Source organism: Lontra canadensis, unplaced genomic scaffold, assembly GCF_010015895.1.
Source record: "Lontra canadensis isolate GAN:19392208 unplaced genomic scaffold, GSC_riverotter_1.0 scaffold7, whole genome shotgun sequence".
Taxonomy (NCBI): domain Eukaryota; kingdom Metazoa; phylum Chordata; class Mammalia; order Carnivora; family Mustelidae; genus Lontra; species Lontra canadensis.
The window spans coordinates 32,331,663-32,354,366 of NW_022631001.1; the positions used below are offsets into that span (position 1 = coordinate 32,331,663).

Sequence of the window (22,704 nt, forward strand, 5' to 3'; positions counted from 1 at the left end):
ATCTAATTAATGAGAAGAATAGTAACATTTCCCTGAGCACTGCAGTGTGGATTAAATCAGCTCAGTCCTGTAATACAGTGGCTGGTATATTTGAACTGCTCGATCAATATATTTCAGTATTACTATCATGGTTCATGTCTCTAGCTCTGCTCATATATGTAATATGGACATCAAGCAAGAATCAGGGGCACCTGGGTGGCTCAGTCAGTTAAGTGTCTGCCTTAGGTTCAGGTCATGATCCTGGAGTCCTGGGATTGAGTCCCACACTGGGCTTCCTGCTCGGCTGCTTCTCCCCCTGACCCTCACTCTGCTTGGGCTCTCTCTCTCTCTCTCTCTCTCAAATAAATAAATAAAATCTTTAAAAAAAAAGAATAATTTCCTCATTGATGTCCTCATGATGTAATCACAGAGATCTCTAAATCTGGGAGGATAAGGCTACTTTAAATCTTTACATTTCATTCTATGTCTTCTGACAAACAGAAAAGGTTTGGGACTGTTTCTCTGGACAGAATGTTTGCCCCATCATGCCTATGTCTATCTCCACCAACGCCATGTGCTCCAGGCACACCCTGCCTGCTGGGCCTTTGAGGTACAGGGAGTTTGGGAGACCTGAGTCTCCTGATCCCAGAGCTCTGTGGGCCTCTGCCCAACAGGATGACCCACCAGGACTGAACACGGAGCCTCCGAGCACACAATGGACACTCGGTAAATATCTGTTACGTGGTGAGTCAGTTTTCAGGCACCAAGTCTGTGGGCAAGAACAGTCTGTAATGTGCTCGCAGCACTGAGGAGATTAAGAGAAAAGAAAATAAAGCCAATGCCCAAGAACAGCACCCCAAGAACGAAGCCCTTTTAACACAGTGAACCCCAGAGAGAACACGCAGATTTGGTAATTACCCCCGAAAGCTGAGTCATTTGATTTTTGCTGTTTGCTCCTGAGAGAAGAGGAAGAGCCACAGGCGACAGAGTAGGCCTCTTGCAGTCCTGACAGACAGAACGTGGGTTGTCAACATGTAAGCAAGGTTACAGTCTCTCCTGGTAGCAGCTATATTCGCTCCCTGCCCCCCATGCCACAGAAACCACAGACAAATGCCCAGCATATGGGGTCTCAAAGCATGAGCCTCCCCGATGGTCAAGCGGCAGCTGGCCAAAGACCTGGAAACCCTTTGAGGGCATTGAACACCTAACGGCCAGGAAGGCCTGGCCCTGGCACGAGGACTCGCCCGGGGGACTGGGACCCACTCACCTGAAGAGAGGTGAATGCCCGAGTGACATCTGAGGAAGCACCTGTCTCCTCCGCCACTCTTACCGCAATGCAGGGACACATAGGGTGATACGCTAGTGGGCAGGACCCCCTTCACCTCTGGACAGGACAAAAAGCAGACACTTACAGAAAGAGCAGGACACTTCCAGGTGAGTCCCAGACACCCAAGGCCCCAAGGAAAGAAGGGAGGGCTGATACCCAGCACAGAACACAAGACACAGGGCACTATTTCCCTCCAAGGTAAAGAAGCTACTTGCATGCTCTTTTTTTTCCCATGCAGGAAAACAGAAGGGAGTTCCAACCTACGCAGAAGCACAGACGGAAACACCGAAGAGCCTGTAAAGTATCTCCTGTTTTTGAGCTATTTCAAGAACGGCTGCTGCCACTGAGGGGAGAAGCATCAGGGGCAGGATGAAGGCGGGTGCACTCCGGGCCCCGTGGGGACAGAGCTGCCTGCGGACTGAGAGACACGGGACCCCTTACCCACACAGTCTTTCTTATTCCAGTGGAGCTTGTATGCTGAGTGGCATCGGCATTCGTAGCTGCCCACTGTGTTCACACAGACCTGCTGACAGCCCCCGTTGTTGACGCTGCACTCATCAGTGTCTGCAGAATAAAACACTCTCCTGTCACAGCAGCCTGCTGGGGACCAGGCTGACGCCATCCCTCCCCTGAGGAAGGAGCAGCAGGGAAGTCACAGGGTTGAAAGCCACTAACCCAAGGTAAGGTGCTAGCTGCCTTCAGGATGTGCACTGGGCCCCAGCTGACCCCGCTCCCCACTCTGTGGGTTTCCTGGCACGCGCTTCACCCGGATGGTCTCAAGTTCCATTCTGGACCAAACCTTTCCACCATTAAGGATACTCAGAAGGGGACACACTCCACTTCCACGTGTCCAAACTCAAACACTGCACAGGCCCCAGATGTGAAGTTCTACCATCCTCCTGGGCTACATGCTAAGGGAGACAGAGTTAGGACTCCTCACTGGACAGTTCATATTCAGTAGTTGAATTATAGAGAAGGGAAATTACTTGCTTTAATCCCCATCTACCCAAGACCGAGTCCAGGTTGGAAGGCAGCTCCACCTAAAACCCAGACACACATCTGTATTCAGGCCACACATCCTTGGGGTTTCCTGATGGACTGAAAGAGGATGTGTGTAGCCATGCCAAGGATATATTGAAAAGAAGGAGAGACGATGTTATCTACACCAAATCACTGCTATCCATTCTTCTTAAGCACAGGGTACAAGAATTGGGCAGGAAATATTTAAGCCCCGGGTTCCCAAATATTTGGATACTCAGGATCACCGTGGAAGCCATAATAGCCATTCTGAATCAGAAGCTGAATATGTATTCTCAAAGATTGTTGAATGAACCTGATGATCATGGGGGGGCAGGGTGGGAGTCATTTGAGGTCAAATCTGATTTATGCCATAGTCTACATGAGAATCAGGACAGATGACATCAGAACACAGGGCTACATGGGCACAGCACAGACAGATGGAGTCGATGGTCCACTTCCAGCTCAAAGATCAGCTCAGATCTTGAAACATGCTTCTCAGCTGGTTCCTGGGCACAGCAAGGCTGTGGAAATGGTTGATGCCCTGCCAAGTCTAAGGACTGTGACTTTATGATTCACGGGGAAGTTCCAACAGACAGGGTATCAGCTCCTGAGAGAGCCTCCCACGGTCTGAATATACTACATCAATAAAGTCAATAAAGAGTTCGCAGTTGATTAGCTCAGTTCTTCTCTCTGCTCCGTAATGTAACATGTTAAAGGGATCAATGTTTTTAAGCCCTTAACAGATGCTTCCCTTGAGTCGATGAACTCACTACTGCCGTACTAAAATGTCCCACTCATTCCCCAATATGGGAAACTTGACCGGGACCTGGGGAAACTGTGGAAGGTAGGCCCGTCTCCCCTGCAGGACCAACGTCCCCTGCCTCTAGAGGGGCCTTCTGCTCACCTCCACAGTGGGTGAAGCCATAGAGGGTGTACCCTTTGTTGCAAGCACATGTGAATGTTCCGGGGTGGTTGAGGCAGCTGTGGTCACAGGTCCTATCCAAAGAGCATTCATCCACATCTGTAATTGTCAAAGGGAGAGGGGAGCTGAAACCAACGCTGAGGGGTGAGTACAAAGAACAGGTCTATAACTCCACTCACTGACCAACAAGAAAAACAATGTAAACAGAATTTAAAAAGTGTCCATCAGTTCTCCTGCTTGCTTGTGTTACAGAAAATGTTAAGCAGCCTACAGTAAGTTTACTCACAATCAGAATCCTTATTTCTAAATTCTGTTGTAAATTGCAGTTGCCTTTAAGCTCAGTTGGTCTCTCTCTATCCCATGCTTATCTGCAGGGCTGAGTAATTTAAAATATTTAAATGAAGCTAAATGAGATAGCATTCCTTAAAAGGGTTTGCAAATGATAAGCTAACCCATGCATTACTGTTGTTACATCACTATTGGTAAAGCAACAGTACTGATTATATGAGCTATAGCAAATGGAAAGGAGAAAACAGTTGGGGTTGGAAATAAATCTGGTTCTTATCTTTCCAGAATTAGCCTTTGGGCCCCAAGAGGCCAAGTGGGTTTTAATGTCCTCTGCACTGAAAGAATGCATGAACACTAACATCCTCAGTGATTTTCTATCACAGACACTAAAATTTGGTTATTAAGCTCCAAACTGGATCCTGTGAGAAGGGAAAATTCTCTGTTGGCCAATCCCTTGGCTTTGTTCTTCTGCCATGGTTCAGTCCCACGGAGCCCCTCCTGTCCTGGTCCAAGGTGGAGGCATCGCTGGCTCCCGCCGGGGTCCTGGAAACTAGCTTAGGAGGCTGCCTTTGTCAGTCTAATCATCTCTTCTCCCCTGGTCTGGTCCTCACATCTTTCCTATAGACTAGAATTTCAGTGCTTCACTTCCTCAACTCTTTGGAGGGTTTTAACAGAGTTACGACTTGCATCTCCAAATGGATAAACCAGGACTAGTGCAGAACTCCGTGGAAGCCAACTATCCCAGTGCTAGATCTCTTTTTCAACATCAAATGTGCCATAAGAAACTATGTTAATAAAAAACAAACATTTGGAAGGAACTGGAGGGATGAAGAAATGAAATTAAAAAGGGCAAATTCTTACAAAACCTCTTCATCACTAGCTTTTCCCAGAAATCCTGGCAGTTTCTTCAGTAAATCTGTTTTGTGAAAATATTCATTCTACCAAGACCAATCAGTGAAAAATAAGAAAAAGTCCATTTCTTTCCTAGTAATTGATGTTACTCTATGAATTCTGCTATTAACATCAGCCAGTTGTTGAGAAAGTGGACTTGTTCAGTAGCCGGCTTTGGCTGCAAATGACGGGCTGTTGCTTTGCCAAAAATAATGAGATCACTTTTCTAATTTCTTTTTAATATGTTTACACAGCTTAAACAGTATTTCTGGCTCTATACATTCTGAAACATTATGTGGAACATCAAATTTGCTTTCCAAGTACAATGAGAGAAAGCCATGCAATAGTCATCTAGAATGAACTTGTTGAATTTAAACGGGGCTATACTTGAACTGCCTGAAAAATTATTTATTAAGAGAAAGAAAAAAAAAAGAACAGAGAAACCTAATTCACACACCATAAGATTAAAAAAAAGGGTAATGTTACATTTTTATTACTTGAAGTGAGAGTAAATATTATTTTCTGATTTTAACTCTGGGATTTCTAACAAAATAATTTAGGCTGTACTTATTCCCAGAAATGGAACAAGACTACATGACAGCACATCTTTCCTGAGAGCAGCTTCCTGTATATCCCTGGGGCATAAAAGGTGTTCATCTGAAAATATCAATCACGCCTCGCATCCAACACACCAAAGAGTTACCACCACCGCAAAGAGTTATCAGTAACAACAACTGCTCCCCAAAGATGTTTCCTTGACACCCCTTGTGTGGGAGCAATGCATCTAAAAGGAGGTCTGTAACACTGCCCGAAGACCTCCAGCATTGCCTCCATTCAGTCCCTCTCCCCAGGCCCCAAAGGCTGGTTGGTCATTAAAATAAGGGCTATCAGGAAGAGACCAACCGGTACATGACCTTGGTTATGGGTTGACCCCAACTTTACGCTAGGAAAAAGTAAGGTATGTTAACAGAACCTACATATTTTAGCCACCAAGTTTTGTCATAAAATCCACAAAACTAAAGGAAAATTTAGAAGAGAGAAATTATTCATAATCTCAACACCCTAATGCAAACCTGTTTACGCTCTGTGATCCATGCCATTTCTGGCAGCGAGCTCTGCTGTAATCACACCAGATGGATGCTTTGAGGTGTTCTCTAATCATTAACAGCTTAATGTCCAAAATACACTTGTGAGCTACATCAGTGTTTTTATTCTACCAACAGATGAAATAAGTGAAGCATGGGCCGGAGGCTGGATTAATGACTCCGTCCAGCAGCCCAAGGAGCCAGTCTCTGCCAGCGTGGGGTTTCGTCTTCTCGGCTCCAACAGTGGGCACTGCATAGCCCAGCTACGTTTCAGCACATACCTTGGCAAGACTTTTCATCTGTTAATAATTTAAATCCCTTTTTGCAGCTGCAGTCAAAACTGCCCACGGTGTTTTTGCAGAAATGATCGCAGCCTCCATTGCGGCTCTGGCACTCATCAATATCTGTAACAGGCAAGCATGGGCAAATCAGAGAGTGAAATGGGCCTGCCTTTCTCCAAATCCCTGACGTGCTACTGTGTGCGTGCTTCGTTCCTCTCTGCTGCAGAAACAGACCCGTGAAAGCATGAAAGGGTGTTTGCTCATGTTTTCAATCTTATACATGTTTTCTTGTTTGGCTGAACCAACTGGGAAAGGCAAGTACCTCAGCCCCTCAAGAATTCTGACTTTTGCTACCCTTGGCTAGCATTAAGGAAACAAGTTATGGGAAAAGAATGGTAATGTCCTATTATATTCTCATCCTTGCACGGCTCTCTCAAGATAAGGGGGCTCCCTTCGGTATACTTTCCATTCCAGTTTATTGATTAAAGTTATAAGGAATTAGGACATTTGTTTGGGCAAATTATATGATGATCAAGTAGCCTCAAAGCTTTTAAGTGATTCCTGATACTCAAATTAATCCTATCTTCTCTCAGTTTCATCTGGTAACTAGTTATCTGCTTTGTATCATGTTAAAGAACTAAGACTTTGTACTCTTGCCCGTGAAATACTAGCAGGTCATTGAGGTCTCTATTCATCAGTAAAAGTTAATTGTACAGCTATTCATTAAGTTCTCTGGATAAAAATCTTGGCTGTTATTTCTATAATAATCTCTAGGCTGTTATTTATGAGATGTGATATTATCACCTGCAAATGAATGTTTTCTTGAACTTCTGCCTTTTTTCTAATAAGGCCGCTGCCTGGGTTATCTGATGTTCACAGAAGCTGACCTTCTCAACAGTTAGTGTAATTAAGTTGGCTCTAATTAAGCTTACTCAATTATAATCTTCCACTAGCCCAGGGAATAAAAGCTTCCACCGAAATTAATCATAAGCTTCCTGGAGTCTCTCTGGAGGTATGGAGGGGACAAGCTGCCTTTTTCCCCACACATTAGCAGCTTGGAGAAGCACAGGTTACCTTTACAGGTCTTCCCATCCAATTGGAGTGTGAATCCCACGGGACAACTGCAATGAACACCTGTCGAAGTATCCTTACAGGTGCGATCACAGCCTCCATTGTTGACAGCACACGTTTCTGACAAGGGGGTAAGAAAGACAGTTAGCTTGCTAAAGGAGCCCTGATGCAGCTGGGAGAGAGGATAAGACTGCAGGATTAATGCTTGACAAAGTTCACAGAAGCCAAGAAGCACTGTGGGGCACTCACAGTTGTAGCCCAAGTCTCTACCACCTGCAGGTGAGATAAACGGAGAGCCGGTGTAGCTCCTCTCACCCACCTAAATGAGCGACATCTCCCAAAGAAGCTTGATAGAAGGTTAAAAATGTGTCTCCAGCCTGCTGAGCCTTTCCCCCCTCCACTGGCAAATCGGAAGCTACTACGTGTTCCTACTGATCCGTAGCCACTGACCCGCGCAGTGTGGCCACATCTGGAAAGCTAGATGCGAATGCAGAACAGGGCAAAGGAAGATGGTCCCTCCTTAATCCGGAACCCTCTCCCTTCAAAATAAGTAATGGACAAAGCAAGAGAGGGCAAGCTTCGCCTACTCCAACCATTCCCTTGCTATAGAACAATGACTTCATCCTTGCAGCTGTCAGTCAACTCAGATTAGGGATTTACCTTTCCCTGAAAGGAGAAAGAATGGTCAGAAGTACATGAAAAATCAGCCACAGTTCGTAAGTCGCATCTATAGAGAAGAGAAACAATGAGCAAATGTCCTTCTAGTTTTACTTACTGACTTTACTTCCATAGCTACATCAATGTAAAGCCTTGGAGGGAAAGCTTAGTTCTAATTAAATATGCCAGACAGAATAGGTTTCCTCTCAAAACCTAACATGAGTAAATAGACTTTTTAAAGTATAAATCCTTTTTTTTTTTTTAAAGATTTTATTTATTTATTGGAGAGAAATCACAAGTAGGCAGAGAGGCAGGCAGAGAGAGAGGGAGAAGCGGGTCCCTGCCGAGCAGAGAAACTGATTTGGGGCTTGATCCCAGGACCCTGGGACCATGACCTGAGCCGAAGGCAGAGGCCTAACCCACTGAGCCACCCAGGTGCCCCTAAAGTATAAATCCTTAAGAACTGGTATAGCCACTGTGGAAAACAGTATGGAGGTCCCCAAAATGTTAAAAATAGAACTACCCTATGATCCAGCAATCGCACTACTGGGTAAATGCCCCCAAAATATGAAAACACTAATTCAAAGGGATATATGCACTGCTCCCCAATGTTTATAGCAGCACGATATACAATAGCCAAAGTATGGAAACAGCCCAAGTGTCCACTGATTGATGAATGGATGAAGAAGAGGTAGTATGTGTGTACACACACACACACACACACACACACACACAGGAATATTACTCAGCCATAAAAAAGAATGAACTCTTGCAGTTTGCAGTGACACAGATGAAGCTAGAGAGTATTATGCTAAGTGAAATAAGTCAGAGAAAGAAAAATACCATATGCTTTCACTCATTGTGTGGAATTTAAGAAACAAAACAAATAAGCAAAGGAAAAAAAGAGGGAGAGAAGCCAAGAAACAGACTCTTAACTACAGAGAACAAAGTGATGGTCACCAGAGGGGAGGTTGGGAGGGAGGATGGGTAAAATAGGTGATGGGGATTAAGGTAGGCTCTTGTGTTGAGTACTGGGTCATATATAGAAGTGCTGAATCACTATATTATACACGTGAAACTAATATAACACTGTATGTTAACTGTACTAAAATTAAAATGTTTAAAATTAAAAGTACAAATCCGGCACGCCTGGGTGGCTCAGTCACTTAAGCCTCTGCCTTCGTCTCGGGTCATGATCTCAGGGTCCTGGGATCTCGAACCCCATGGGGGGTGGTGGTCCTTGCTCAGCAGGGAGCCTGCTTCTCTCTCTGCCTCTGCCTGCCTGTCTGCCTACTTGTGCTCTATATCTCTGTCAAATAAATAAATAAAATCTTTGAAAAAATTAAATAAAAGTACAAATCCCTAACGACGAAGAAAATGGAAGCAAAGACAATAGATGAAAAACGTCAAATATTCTGGAAATGGCATGTCAAGGAGGGACAGTAATGGACAAAGCAGAAAGCTAACCCCTAGCAGTCTGCAGAGGGGCTACCAACAAATGGTAAGCTCAGGTGAGCCACAGAACCCCAGAAAGGCCCAGGAATTGGAGTTGCTAACTTACCCTAGAGGCAGAGGTGAGGAAGAAGTTAAAAATAGGAAGATTGATTATATGTCTATATAACAAATGGATAAACCCTCAGATCCCCTCCTAAATTCCACAGCCAAGTGACTACCCCTTCCCTATTTGGGCCACAGCAGAGAAATTAATCTTCTGAAGAAGTGGGACCAGAGAAGCACTAGACTCGAGGATACCAGGAAGAGCAGGAGGGAGGAGGAACACTGTCAGGTGAAAGTCTGTACCCTGAAAAGAGAGATCTCAAAGCCCCCCACTACCCCCACCTCCCCAGCTCCAGAATCACTGGTGGTTAAGTCTATGTCCCCTCGGCAGGAGACTGAAGGATTCCTCTCCACCTAAACTGGCCTGGCCAAGTGAAAAGACATTTAGACTCTGGCATTTCAGGGTCTGCAAATGAAATGGCCAAGTCACTGCCTAGTCATCCAAGTTTAAAGCCTATTGGCTGGTAGAACACTCAGTTAACTTTTTAGTATTTCACTATTAAATATGAAGAGTCAGCCTAGAATCACCAGACATTTCAGGAAGGCCTTTTTTTTTTAAATTAAAGATTTTATTTATTTATTTGACAAACGGAGATCACAAGTAGGCAGAGAGGCAGGCAGAAAGAGAGGAGGAAGCAGGCTCCCTTCTGAGCAGAGAGCCCGATGTGGGGCTCAATCCCAAGACCCTGGGACCACGACCCAAGCCAAAGGCAGAAGCCTCAACCCACTGAGCCACCCAGGTGCCTCCAGGAAGGCCTTTAATATTAAATAAACACACCCAATCAAATGAATAGGGAAAAGGGAACTTGGAAGAAACAAAGACAATACAAGAAACAAGAGAAAAGTTTTAAAAATTTCATGACTAATTTCCCCAGAGAGCTAAGGAAACCATTCATGAAATATGAATAGGTGCCTCCAACAGAAGACTTAAGTAACATTTTTAAAAAATTAAGATATGAAAGCAGAAATTTCAAAAGGATCCTGTAGAGGGTTAGAAGAAAGAAGATGAAAAATCTCCTAGGAAGTAGAATAAAAATTAAAGTTAAGAGAAGAAAAATTAGTGGAGTTAAAACAGCCAACTGACAGAAGTTTCAGAGATAAAGAATAGGGAATATGTAGTGAAGAAAATTTATCAAAGAGGGGCATCTGGGTGGCTCAGTCTTTAAGCGTCTGCCTTTGGCTCGGGTCATGATCCCAGCGTCCTGGGATCGAGGCCCATGTCGGGCTCCCAGTTCCACAAGAAGACTGGTTCTCTCTCTCTCACTCCCACTGCTTGTGTTCCTGCTCTCACTCCCTCTTTCTCTCTGTCAAATTTAATTAATTAATTAATTAATTATTTTTTTTAAAGAAAATTATCAAAGAAAAAAATGTAAGGAACTTTCTCAGAACCAGGGTGCTCAACTGTCCATATTGGAAAGGCATTCGGCATAACAGGTGGGAAAAGTCCAATCATGAGGGTCGTTATTGTGAAATTTCAGACCACCAAGGACAAGGAGAAAACCCTGAAAACAACCAGAGAGAAACTTTCATGGGTTCCATTCAAAGGATCAAGAATAAAAAGGACTTCAGACTTCTTGAAACAACACTAAATCCTTAAAAACAGTAGAGCACTCACTACTCACAACTCTGAATTCTATACTGAGCCAAATGCTCAATAAAAATAGAGTAAAAGGCATTTCCAGGCATGGGAGGTTTTTAACAACCTATACCTACCCACATGAACTAATAGCAGGGAAGACATGGGGTCCACAGACACGGGAGCAAGGTGAAGGGGATTCCCAGGCTGGAGCTAGCTGGAAGACTGAGATGAGAGGTGTGCAGCCAGCCCCGGGGTCAGGCCCCTCAAGAACAGAGGAACACTCAGAAAAAAAAAAAAAAAAAAAGATTTTATTTATTTGAGAATGCACAAAACACAGTGAGAGAGAGCATGAGCAGGGGGTAGGGGCAGGGGGAGAAGCAGGCTCCCTGCTGAGGAGGGAGCCCAGTGAGGGGCTTGATCCCAGGACCCTGAGATCATGACCTGAGCCAAAGGCAGACGCTTAACTGACTGAGCCACCCAGGTGCCCCCAGAAAACACTTTTTAAGAAATGGAATTAATAAGTTGATTGCTGTATTTGAACACATTGAAAGGGTTTTAGAACTCTGCTCAAGATTTGCAAAAGAACTGGTAAGAGGTACTTAGAAACCTAGGCAAACAAAGACAATAATAAATCACAGCACACTACATGGTGGGGGTGACTCACATTTAGATACTCATAGCCACGATGATATAAATATGCAATGTTGATTTCAATAGTGATAGAACTACAGTAAAGGTGTGGGAGAGGGAGAGCGCGTGCATTGGGGGAGGGGGCAGAAGAGAGCTAAAACTCGGTGTGCTCTGGAGTAAGTAGTCCCAGCTAACATCCAAAACTGTCATATCAGGAAATAAGTGTATAATATAATAAAACAAGAAAAAGAGAAATAATTGTATTCACTCTTCAGAAATATGGGGGAAGGGGAGTGAGAAGAAGAAACAACTGGGAGAAATGGAAATTGCAACCTCTGGCAAATGGGATGAGGGAAACGGAAGTTCTGAAGCAAGGAAATGATGTTTCATTACAAGCTTAATAGCACTAATTAGGTCCTTAAGGGATTTTTTTAATATTATTCATATGTAGTATTTTGAATTAACACAATTAAAAATAACTTTAAGAGGGCAGAAAAGAGCTCAGAAATGTCACATGCCCCGTAACCAGTGGCTGCTCAATATATTACCTGTTAAATCTAGAAGCTATCAAAAAGTCAGCTTTGTTCTGGTCAAGCCAAGCTTTCTCCAAAATAAGAACATGCCCAGGGATCTGACGGCCGCCCCCACAGCCACGGCCTCTACTTCTGCTCCCGTCTCCAGCTCTGCCGGCAGACTTTCCCACACCCCACTGCCAAGTGCCACTCTTCTGAATTCATCTCTTTTGCCAGCAACACGGGCTGAAGTCAGAGAGACAAGGACTTTGCTGACAAAAACCCCAGACACATGGCCATGTTGAGCCAGGGATGGCCCAAAGTGCCTCCCTGGTCACAGCCGCTCAGAACTGGAGCCGACATTCGCTGACCACCTATGAAGTCCCAGGCATTGGACTCTGGGCATTTCCGCACCTTATCATCCTCACTGAGCTTGCTGAGAACCCTAAGAGGTAGGTTTTATGATCCCAGTTGAAAGACCCAAGACACAGGCTCAGGACCTTTCGCCAGATGGGGGCAGTGCTGGGACCCTAACCAGGCCATTCTGGTGCCCTTCCCACAATTGCCGGGTCCTTGGATGGGGACTGAGTGACAGCCGTGGGGGAAGAGCAGACACACCTGGCTTGACAGGAGCTGCTGACCCTGGTCCAGCTGGTCTGAGGGGGTATGGGCCCCAAGTGCAGGCCTGAGGTACTAAATGAGGGAGGGAGAGGGTCGACAACAGTGGCCAGGTAAGGGTGGGGGAGGCACCTACCCATAAGCAGCCGCCGCTTCACCCGCTTGTCGCCGTCCACCAACAACGTGGCATTGCTCTCTGTCCCCTCCGGAGCAGAGTCTTCTTGCTCTGTAAGAGACACCAAAGAGCACAGTTCGCAGAGTGAATGAGTCAGATGACTCACCCCTGCACAACCACTTCTGCTGAAACCCCAGACATGAGAACAATGGAGGATACGCGACTCTGTTCACTCAGTAATAATGTGTTGTAATGAGGCTCTGTGGGGAACAAGGCCGGTTACATGGCCACAGAGCCTTACTTAATGTTGGAAAAGATTTTTGAAGCATATGGCAGTGACCAGAGATACCAGGGAATGCAAGCTTCAGATTCCCTCCAATGCCCTTAGTCCAGGACAAAAAGAATCTTGGGCCTGGGAACCTCTAAATGGAGCCAGCGAAAGACATGCCACGAAGTACAGGATTGGCATCCTGACAGAAATACGCAACCCTGCCTTCTGCTCACCATAACGGTCACTGAGTCATCACAAATGGCTAGCTTTAACTTCACATCGCCCTGGCCCTTAGGATGCAATGTCCCAGTCCTCAGAATATCATCTTCAGGAGCCCCCTCACTCATCTAGGAGAGAAAGGGCTTTCCGAGGTGGCACAGGAAGAGAGAGAGAGACCCCCTCTGAGGACTAGACCACTTACTCCCACTGTCACGTGTAAGGTAGCACAGGACCTGTTTGGAGGCAAATAGACCAGAAGCACCCTGAACCTGGTGCTAAACACCAGTCACAGTCAGGGGCAGGGTTAGGGGTTAGGGGGTTAGGGGGCTAGAGGCTAGAGGATTAGGGGTTAAGGTTAAGTTTAGGGGTTAGGGGTTAAGGTTAGGGGTTAGAGGTTAGAGGTTATTGTTAGGGTTATGGTTAGGGTTATTGGTGGGCAGACCCTTAGCAAGTATCGGGCTCACTCACCGAGGCAGCTCCTCCCATCTGCATGCATCTTGTACTGTGGATGGCAGCTACACTCGGGGCCTTCAGCAGTGTCCTCGCATGAGTGCTGGCACCCACCATTTCCATGGTTACAGGTCACTGAGATGAAAAGGAATCAACATGTTGGGCCATGCATTTTCCACAGCTGGGGCTGCTTTTGTTTCAGAAGGTCTCTGATAATCATTCAGTAAGCATCTGAGCACCTCGTATGTGCTAGACATGGTGCATAAACAAGTAACTCTGACTCAGAAAGAGCCTGCCGCTATCTATGTAGATAGAGTACGAATCCAGGAAATCCCAAAAGACGGTTTTGAGCAATTACACAGGAAGATGGGGATAGGAAGTCATTCCCCTTTCATTTTTCAAGAGGAATTATACAAAGGATTCTAGACTACTGCTTTGGTCTATCAGGAGAATTTTGCATATTAATGCAGCTATACTGGGCCTATAGAAAATGTTATAGCACTTTATGGCTGGAAGAAACGGATAATGTTCATTTGTACATATATGTTAAGATTTCTCTCATCTGATTCTATCTAGATTAGTTAGAAGGGAGGATATTCAGAGGAAATGATGACTCCACACACAATTAATGCAACATTACCCAAGAATTATGAAGACTGTGTATGAATTCATTGATGATCAGCCAAAAAAAAAAAAACCAACTCAAAACTATGTATTCATAAAAGTAAACAGTGGTTACCTCTAGTAGGAAAAATGGGAGAGGGAAGAATATGTTTTCTTTGAATACTTACACAGGCATTTGCAACTTTTCCAGTTAAAGAAAAAAACTAAATACATATTTGTGATGTTAGAAAGAAACTCTTCTGAGATCATAGTGAGGTAAACACTGTGTACACATGAGATCAACTAAATAGGAATATGAAAAAAGTGAAGGGGCAGGAAGGAAGAGCAAAACAAAGTGAAACAGCTGGTTATGTGGTACAGTTCTGCAACTTTTTTTTCTTTTTGTTCTTTCCCCAAATGTGATTATAATATTATGTGAGAAGTGACCTCAATATTTTAAATTTTAAATTCCAGGTATTGGGACATCTGGGTGGCTCAATGGGTTAAGCACCTGCCTTCGGCTCAGGTCGTGATCCCAGGGTCCTGGGATCGAGTCCCATGTTGGGCTTCCTGCTTAGCAAGGAGCCTGCTTCTCCCTCTGCCTGCCATTCTCCCTGCTTGTGTTCTTGTGCATTCTCTGACAAATAAAAATTTTAATTAATTAATTAATTAATTCCAGGTATTCTACTGGTCCCTGAAAGACTGAAATGCCCAGAGTCTCACTCCAGAAGAGAACCTCATCTGGAGACCCAGGTCCTCCTTGAGAAGAGACCAGGAGCGAGGAAGGCAGTTTCCACTTTGCTCAGCCCACTGGAAGCCCTCAGGGACAGCCTTACTTTTAGGGGCCCCAGGTGGTGGCTGTGGTGGTGGTACCAGCCCTGGTTTGACAGTTTCAGGGCTGCACACTCTGCTTTGTGGTGGAAACTGGAGAGAAGTCCTTCACCAGAGAAACAACCTCCTCCTCTCTTAACCACTAAGGTCGACTCGCTGTAAACAACCATCCCTAGCAAACTGCAGGGGAATTATAGAAGGTCCATGGCTTCGGGAAGACTTGCTAAAGGAAAACCGTCCATGTTTCGTCTGGCACAAATAGTGGTTTAGGAACACCTTTAATGGCTGGTTGTTTCCTATGACCAGTTGGAGTTTCATCCTTGTGTTTCATCATCATGGGGCATCTGTGTCCAGACTGTGGACACCATTCATTCATTTAGTAAACATCCTGTGCTGGGCACTGGGGAACGACTGAGGGGCAAAAATAAGAGGAGGTCCCTGACTGGGGGTGTTCGCAGTTGGGGGGACAGACACATAAATGCACAATTCAGCACATGTGTCATGTGTTATCATTGAGGAACCAACAGTGTTGTGAGAGCCAAAATACAAAGTGGCTGCCCAGCTGGTCAGGGCAGGCTTCCGGGGACAGTTATCAAGGTGCGCCAGCTGTAGAGCTAGGAGGACCCACATCTCAATCCTGACTGGGCACATGCTCCCTATGCGACGTTGTTGCTTTACCTTCTCCACAATTTTCTCTACTAAAAATGAGGATAATAATACTTAGCTCAATAGGGTGGTGATATTAAGAAGTCAGTGGAATTGGTGCATCTTTGGACAAGCCTTTACACGTAGTAAATGTGCTCTCAATAGTAGTTAATCTCTGGGCACCTGAATGGCTCAATTGGTTAAGCATCTGTCTTCAGCTCAGGTCATGATTCCAGGGTTCTGGGATCAAGCCCCACTTGGGACTCTCTGCTCAGCGGGAAGCCTGTTCTCCCTCTCCTTGCCACACCCCCTGCTGTGTTCTCTCTCTCCCCCCTCCCTCTGTGTCAAATAAATTAATAAAATCTTTTTTTAAAAGTCACTATTCTGCTTGTCACTATTAGAAGTTAAGCAGAATATTAAAAGTTGAGTGAGAATTCACCAAGCCAGATCTGGAGGAGTGCTTGGAGAAGGCTTGGAGGTACGAAGGGACACGGGCTGTTCTCTGACAGGCAGAGGCTGGGTATTGGGGAAAGGAGGCAGATGTGGCTTGTACAAGAAGCAGGACCAGGAGGTACCTAGGTGGCTCCGTAGGTTAAAGCCTCTGCCTTCGGCTCAGGTCATGATCCTGGGGTCCTGGGATCAAGCCCCGAATAAGGCTCTCTGTTCAGTGGGGAGCCTACTTCCTCCTCTCTCTTTGCCTGCCTCTCTGTCTTCTTGTGATCTCTGTCAAATAAATAAATAAAATCTTAAAAAAAAAAAAGAAGCAGGACCAGGTAGCAAAGAGCTGGAGTTGCCAGATGACCACATCTGATTTTATTCTGTGGGAACAGGGAGACCGGCCCCAGCATTCACGGTCCTTCTGGATTTTATTTCCTTCTGATTGGTTTCCTTAAAAAGCATCATCTTCCTTCCTCCCTTCCCTAGGGGAGACTACCCCTGGTGCAGCGAACTTAGTCCTCAGTGGAGGTGAGTATCCCGTGACAGCCACCTTCCCTGACGTGACCACTGTGCCATGAGGTGGTGTTTCTGACACTGGGCTGCACAAGACAACGTCTGGGGCAGGCTGGATCCCAGCACAGGCATGTGCTAGGCTGTACTTACAGACACAGTCTCTCTGGTTCTTGGCCAGCTCGAAGCCTGGCCGGCACTCACAGGCGACGCTGCCCCTCGGGGCCTCCTTGCAGATGTGACTACAGCCGTGATTCTGATTCATGCAGCTCAGACCCTCTGCAAAACAGCAGCATGCAGCCAGTGACCAGACTGTGCATACAGTCCGCAGCCCCAGGGGCACTGCCAAGGGCTGGACGGTGGGACCTGACAACCTGGGTCTCCGTCAGCCCCACACTTTAAGAGAACATGTCATTAAAATCCAGTCAGGTCAATTAACAGAGACATGACAAATTTCCTCTGTCACCAAGAGATACAATGTCTCAAGTCTCCTAAAGCGGAAAGAGCCCTCTCCTAATACATGGAAAAGAAAGCGCCCACCAGGGACGCCTGGGTGGCTCAGTGGGTTAAGCCGCTGCCTTCGGCTCGGGTCATGATCTCAGGATCCTGGGATCGAGTCCCGCATCGGGCTCTCTGCTCAGTGGGGAGCCTGCTTCCCTCTCTCTCTCTCTCTCTGCCTGCCTCTGTCTACTGTGATCTCTCTCTGTCAAATAAATAAAAATAAAATCTTTAAAAAAAAAAAAAAGAAAAGAAAGCGCCCACCAGGGGCTCTCCGGTGGTTGTAGAGCCATACCTGCAGACCCCAGGAACCAGCTCTTAGACTCCCTGTCAGGTTGTTACCCATGCTGACCAAGAAGACAAAGAAAGAAGGAGAATCTCTCTAAGAAAATCTGCAGATAGTGGCGCCTGGGTGGCTCCGTCCTTGAGCGTCTGCCTTCCGTTCAGGTAATGATCCCAGGGTCCTGGGATCAAGCCCTGCAGGAAACCTGCTTCTCCCTCTCCCACTCCCCTTGCTGTGTTTCCTCTCTCACTATCTCTCTGTCAAATAAATAAAATTTAAAAAAAAAAAAGAAAGAAAGAAAGAAAAAAGAAAATCTGCAGATAGATTAAGATGGTCGAAATTTTCACATACTCTTGAAGATGATTTTCTGAAAACATCAACCCTCATCTCTTCCCTAACCAAATGCACACTTTGGAGGTGACTGTGACTACTGTATTTTGGCATCAGCACACGAACACTGGCCCAGGGGCCTCTCTTCTGTGAGCACTCTCATTTAATCTCTGCACCCCACCCTCCATAGCGGGCTTGGAGCACACCAGCAAGGGGGCAGAGAGAGCCCGCACGCAGGTGGTTTCTACAGCCACTGTAAAATTCTCTCCAGGTAGACTCTCATTTTCATTGCAGTCCAATCTTGTGGTAACAGTGCAAGGAAGGGGGGTAACTTCCCGAGCTGGTTTAACATGCATTTAAATGACGGGGTTTCATAACATAGTGTACGTCTGTGTAGTTTGCCAGAATCCTGCCTCTTCTCAAAACCTATTCTTTGAGACCCTGCCACCTGCCAGCCCTCTGGAGGAACTATTATCACGCCCAACAGTATTCTCAAGACCTCTGCTCCGTTCGAACTGTGTTACTGACTACACGCCCATCTGATACTTCTTTGTATCTGTGCAAAGAACATCTTTCAGAGTAGGTTTTTTGGTTCTCAGCTAACAAGACACTCTCTAATGTGGGAAGTAGTAATGCTGTTTTAAACATGAGTACAAGGGGTGCATGGGTGGCTCAATGGGTTAAGCCTTTGCCTTCAGTGCAAGTCATGACCTCAGGGTCCTGGGATCGAGCCCCACATTGGGCTCTCTGCTCAGCGGGGAGCCTGCTTCCCCTTCTCTCTCTGCCTGCCTCTCTGCCTACTTGTGATCTTTCTCTCTCTCTCTCTGTCAAATAAATAAATACAATCTTTAAAAAATAAAATAAAATAAACATGAGTACAAGAAGTTTTCATTCAACTTCTCCAGGATCCTACACTGTTCTGTATTGTGTCACTGAAACCTTAGCCAAGTGGTTCTAATTAAGTCAAAAGTCACTTCTCTCCAATTCTTACCACAGAGCTGTTGATCTGTGCTTAACTGGAATAGCCGTTTTAATACAAACAGATGTCATTCCTCTTCCAAAGGACAGTGTAACGGTTAATACATCCCACACTCTCTTAAAACCATTTTGTTTTTTATCTGACAGTTACAAGCTGTTTGGACTCCCGCACTCCGTCTGCGGGAAGTCGCTGAGATCCATTCACCCGTGCCAAGCCTGCGGCCCATTAACACAGAATGGGGCTCATACCCGAGCAAAGCTCTCTCATAGCTCTGGCTGGTGATCTGTGGAAACATTATTTGCTTCTAATACTGAGACAGCACAGGAGGTGAGAGCTGCCCCCAGAGGCAACGTTCTATCCTCCCAGGAAGGCCCAGCAAGAATTACATTTGTCCTTGGGTCAGCAGGACTTTTGGGGTCACAGGTGCCAGAAAGCACCCAGAGCTGAACATAAGAGCACCCCAGAAAGGGCAGCAGTAACACCTGCCATGCACACTCCTCGAAGAGGTCAGCTGCTGCCGCTTCTTCTCACTCTGTCTACAAGTCTGGGAAGACATCTGCAAAGTGACCTTTCCTGCCTCAGAGCAGCAATTCATTCACACAAGAAATATTTCATAAGAATTGAGAGCTTAAAAAACAAACAAACAAAAACCTGACTATGTGCCAGATGCTGTGGGGATACATGAAAATTTGTCCCCTGATGCCCTATCCTATTGAGTTATACCAAAGTTACCAGGAGATAATAGATGTTAAAACGGCTCTGGAAATGCCGGGGGCTTTTCAAAAGGGACCCTGAAGCTGTTCATAGTTCCCCGATTCAAAAAAAAAAGGCCACTGTTAGGGAGGTGGATGCGTCTGGTCCAAACTGGGAGGTCCCGCCATGGTTCTCACTCCCCTTGCCCAAGAAACTGGGCTGGCAATCATGTTTAGGGCTGTTAATTCACCAGGAGGGAAATAGCTCAAAAGCATTAGAGATACACTATTGCGATGGTCCCACTGAGGAATATTTCTGGAAACTGGAGAAAGACAGGCCTTGCAAAACCAGTGGAAACATTCTATAAAAGGCGGAAACAGTCCCTGCTGAGAGACAGCCCCTTCCTCACGATCCTGACACCTTCCTCCTACTCTGAAAAGGCAGTGGTGCAAACATCGAAAAATATTCTCAGAGCAGACAAAACGAAAGAGGAATGCTCATTTTGAGAGCCTGAGCACCCATGAATAGGGACAAAGCCCGGCTGGGGCAGAATGGCTCTCTCCAGCCTACCCCCATTACATGGGTGAAAACACACAGTCTCTTTACCAGAGCTTTGGTGTCTCTAAGAATAAAAAATAGAAGAAAAGAAAAATCAATAGCTTAAGCTTTCCCTCAAAATCATCTACTATGATCCCCTGAAGAACATTTAGTAAATAATTATTAAAAATAACCACAGCACCAAAAAATACTAGCTTGCAGGATTACCTTCTTTTAACCAATTTTGGAGTATCAACGGGGGTTTTAAAGCTCACTTTAATACAGTTTCTAAGGGCTTAATATGCACATCAAGGAGGAAATCCTAAAGGAACACTGTTTACACACTGTTCTATTTGAAGAGTTGAAACCTTAGGATGGTCAGGGTCTCAGTTATCAATGCTATAATCTGTTGGCCCAGGCTGCCGTGAATTCAACAAGAAATCAGGCTGCAACGGCACAGACAGCACTCCCAGACCACAGCTCAAATTCTTGGATTTTGGTTTTAGCTCCAGACAAGTATGTTCGTTTTAAATACTCTTCAGGGACTCCAAGAATGTCTGAATTGTAGAAAATTTAGAAAACACAGATTTCAGAAAGGAACTGCTTTTGTATTTACTTCTGTTAGGAAGAGCCTGTGTCTGTAATCAGTCTGGAGGTTCTGTGGGAGGGGACAGAGGAGCTGAGCCACTGCTTTGGAAGCACAAGGGTAAGAGATGATCTTAATTGCCGTGAACTGCTTTGGGAGTGGGTGGGGATCTTTCCTGTGTTCAAGCAAAGGCCTGATGCACAGGTCCCCACTCCTGTCCGAGGCACCTGTAGGGAGAGCAAGTGACTTGAGGAGGTGTCCTGAGTTAGTTCTTCCTGCAGGCTTCTTAATCCTGCCTCATCCCAGATGTGAGGTTCACAGAAAAGTCCAGAGAACCCACCAGGAATATGAAACACAACTGTTACTCTATTAAGGGCCACACCTGCGTGAGATAAGAGATCTGCCAGTTAGAGTCAGTGTGTGTCTCTCCTGCCCAAACACTGAGAACCAGCAGGCTCAGGGTGATAAGACTCATCAAACCCACTGGCCTGTGACCATTCCTTTTTGTACCCAAACAGCCTTTTCCAGTCAGGTAGAAGGAAGAACCCATCATTCTTGGAAAATAGGCAAAAATCATCTTCCACAAAGACACTCTTGAAAAGTCACAGAAGGGGCACCTGGGTGGCTCAGTCAATTAAGCAACTGCCTTCAGCTCAGGTCATGATCCCAGGGCCCTGGGACTGAACCCTGCATTGGGACTCCCTGCTTGGGGTGAGTCTGCTTCTCCCTCTCCCTTGACCCCTTCCCCTGGCTCGTGCTCTTTCACTTTCTCTCTTTCTCAAATAAATAAAATAAAATAACTAAAAAGAAAGAAAGAAAAGTCACAAGAACCCTGATTCAACAATAAACCTACAAATGTGTGATTAAATAGCACAAGAACTTAAACTCGCCTCATTCTTCAGTGATGAGAATGAACGAGCAGCACATGCCAAAAGGAGTTAATAGTCTAGTGTTCAGAGCACTTCCCTCACAAACACACACAGGCAACCCCGGGACGACATAGCCACCAAAACGTAGCCCTTGGCTTAAGAAAAAGCAGAGAATTAAAAACACACCATTTGGTTAAAAGTGGCTGATCAGCCACGTGTGCTTAATGCCTTCCCCCCAACTCCAGAGAATCCACTGAACTAACAGAGGAATAAAAAAGGTATAGACCCAAAGCAAAGAGAACAAGATGGCGGCCATCAGAAGAGCCATCTACAAATTTCTGGAGGAATGGTAAGCAGTGGCGCGGGGAAACCACAGCATCGAAAGCCCATGCCTGGGAGGGGGTCCCTCTGAGCTAGAACCCCAGAGGCTCAGAGTTCAAAAATGGGAGACCCGGGGAAGACTGGATCCGGGTCTGCCGTCCCTCTAAGAAGGCTCAGCTCCTCCCCACCCGCCCAGGGCCCCGAGCGCGCTTGCACTTGGGGCTGTGGTTTGCAGCACCTTTTTGAAAAACTTGGCAGATTGTCCATTACATTTCTCCTGAGACATCTAGTCATGTTTGAAATGTTCTCTATTTAAAGATTAGAATCAGGAATGTGAGAGTTTGAAGAGACTCAGAGCTCACCCCACCCAACCCACTTATTTTGCCAGGTGAGGAAGTGGAAGCTAAAATAGCTTGCCCAGGGTTACCCAGTGGCAGGGACTGGACTCATCCTCACGCCTCCAGATTTTCACATACTCCATGAAAATCACTGAGTGTGGGAGAGGGTCTCAGAGGTGACCCTGCCCCCCAAGTCCCACCCACCTACCCACCCACCCCCGCCCACAGCAGAGCCGAGGCACCTTCCAAGCGGTGAATGCACGTGTGCTGATTGTCACTCAGGAAAAATCCCTCCTTGCAGCGGCACTCATAGCTCCCCATAACGTTGACACAGGTGTGCTGGCAGCCGCCATTGTTCTCTAGGCACTCGTCCACATCTGGAGGGAGAGGAGAATTAGCCTTTGCTCTGGGGACTATTTCAAATGCCACCCCTCCCTGCAGCTCAGGGACACCTGCTGAGCAGAGATGAGGTCTCTCTTCCTTCCCTGCATCACAGCAGTTCTCAAAATTGAAGTCAGCAGGGTCTGGGGCTCCCTTAATCAGGCCTTCCTCATGAACACACCATAATCAATTTAGTAAATATTCATTGAACATCTTCTGTTTCCAAAGTATGGTGCTAGAGGAGACAGTAAAACACAGATGAGTAGGATCAAATTCTGCCCTAGGAGCCTACCCTTCAGCAGAGGGAAACACAAATAAAATAATAAAATGCAAACGTCCCGAGTAATTGTGAGATCTGGTAAAAGTGGGTGCAAAGGAAAAAGAGGCCAC

General features: G+C 45.9%; 1 protein-coding gene across 3 annotated transcripts in view; it reads right to left on the minus strand.

The window, feature by feature from the left end:
• SCUBE2 (signal peptide, CUB domain and EGF like domain containing 2) overlaps positions 1–22,704 on the minus strand; it is a 66,876-nt gene that overhangs the window by 30,348 nt on the left and 13,824 nt on the right. Inside the window, exons 4-13 of one of the 3 annotated variants that reach the window (XM_032853430.1) lie at positions 22,176–22,310; positions 16,653–16,778; positions 13,491–13,607; positions 12,554–12,643; positions 6,868–6,984; positions 5,794–5,916; positions 3,231–3,347; positions 1,748–1,870; positions 1,247–1,363; positions 898–984 (exon numbers count right to left, since the gene is read on the minus strand). In XM_032853430.1, the coding sequence (XP_032709321.1) occupies positions 898–984; positions 1,247–1,363; positions 1,748–1,870; positions 3,231–3,347; positions 5,794–5,916; positions 6,868–6,984; positions 12,554–12,643; positions 13,491–13,607; positions 16,653–16,778; positions 22,176–22,310 (1,152 nt within the window). The remainder of the gene's footprint in view (positions 1–897; positions 985–1,246; positions 1,364–1,747; positions 1,871–3,230; positions 3,348–5,793; positions 5,917–6,867; positions 6,985–12,553; positions 12,644–13,490; positions 13,608–16,652; positions 16,779–22,175; positions 22,311–22,704) is intronic. The other 2 variants (XM_032853432.1, XM_032853433.1) reach the window with 2 other exon arrangements.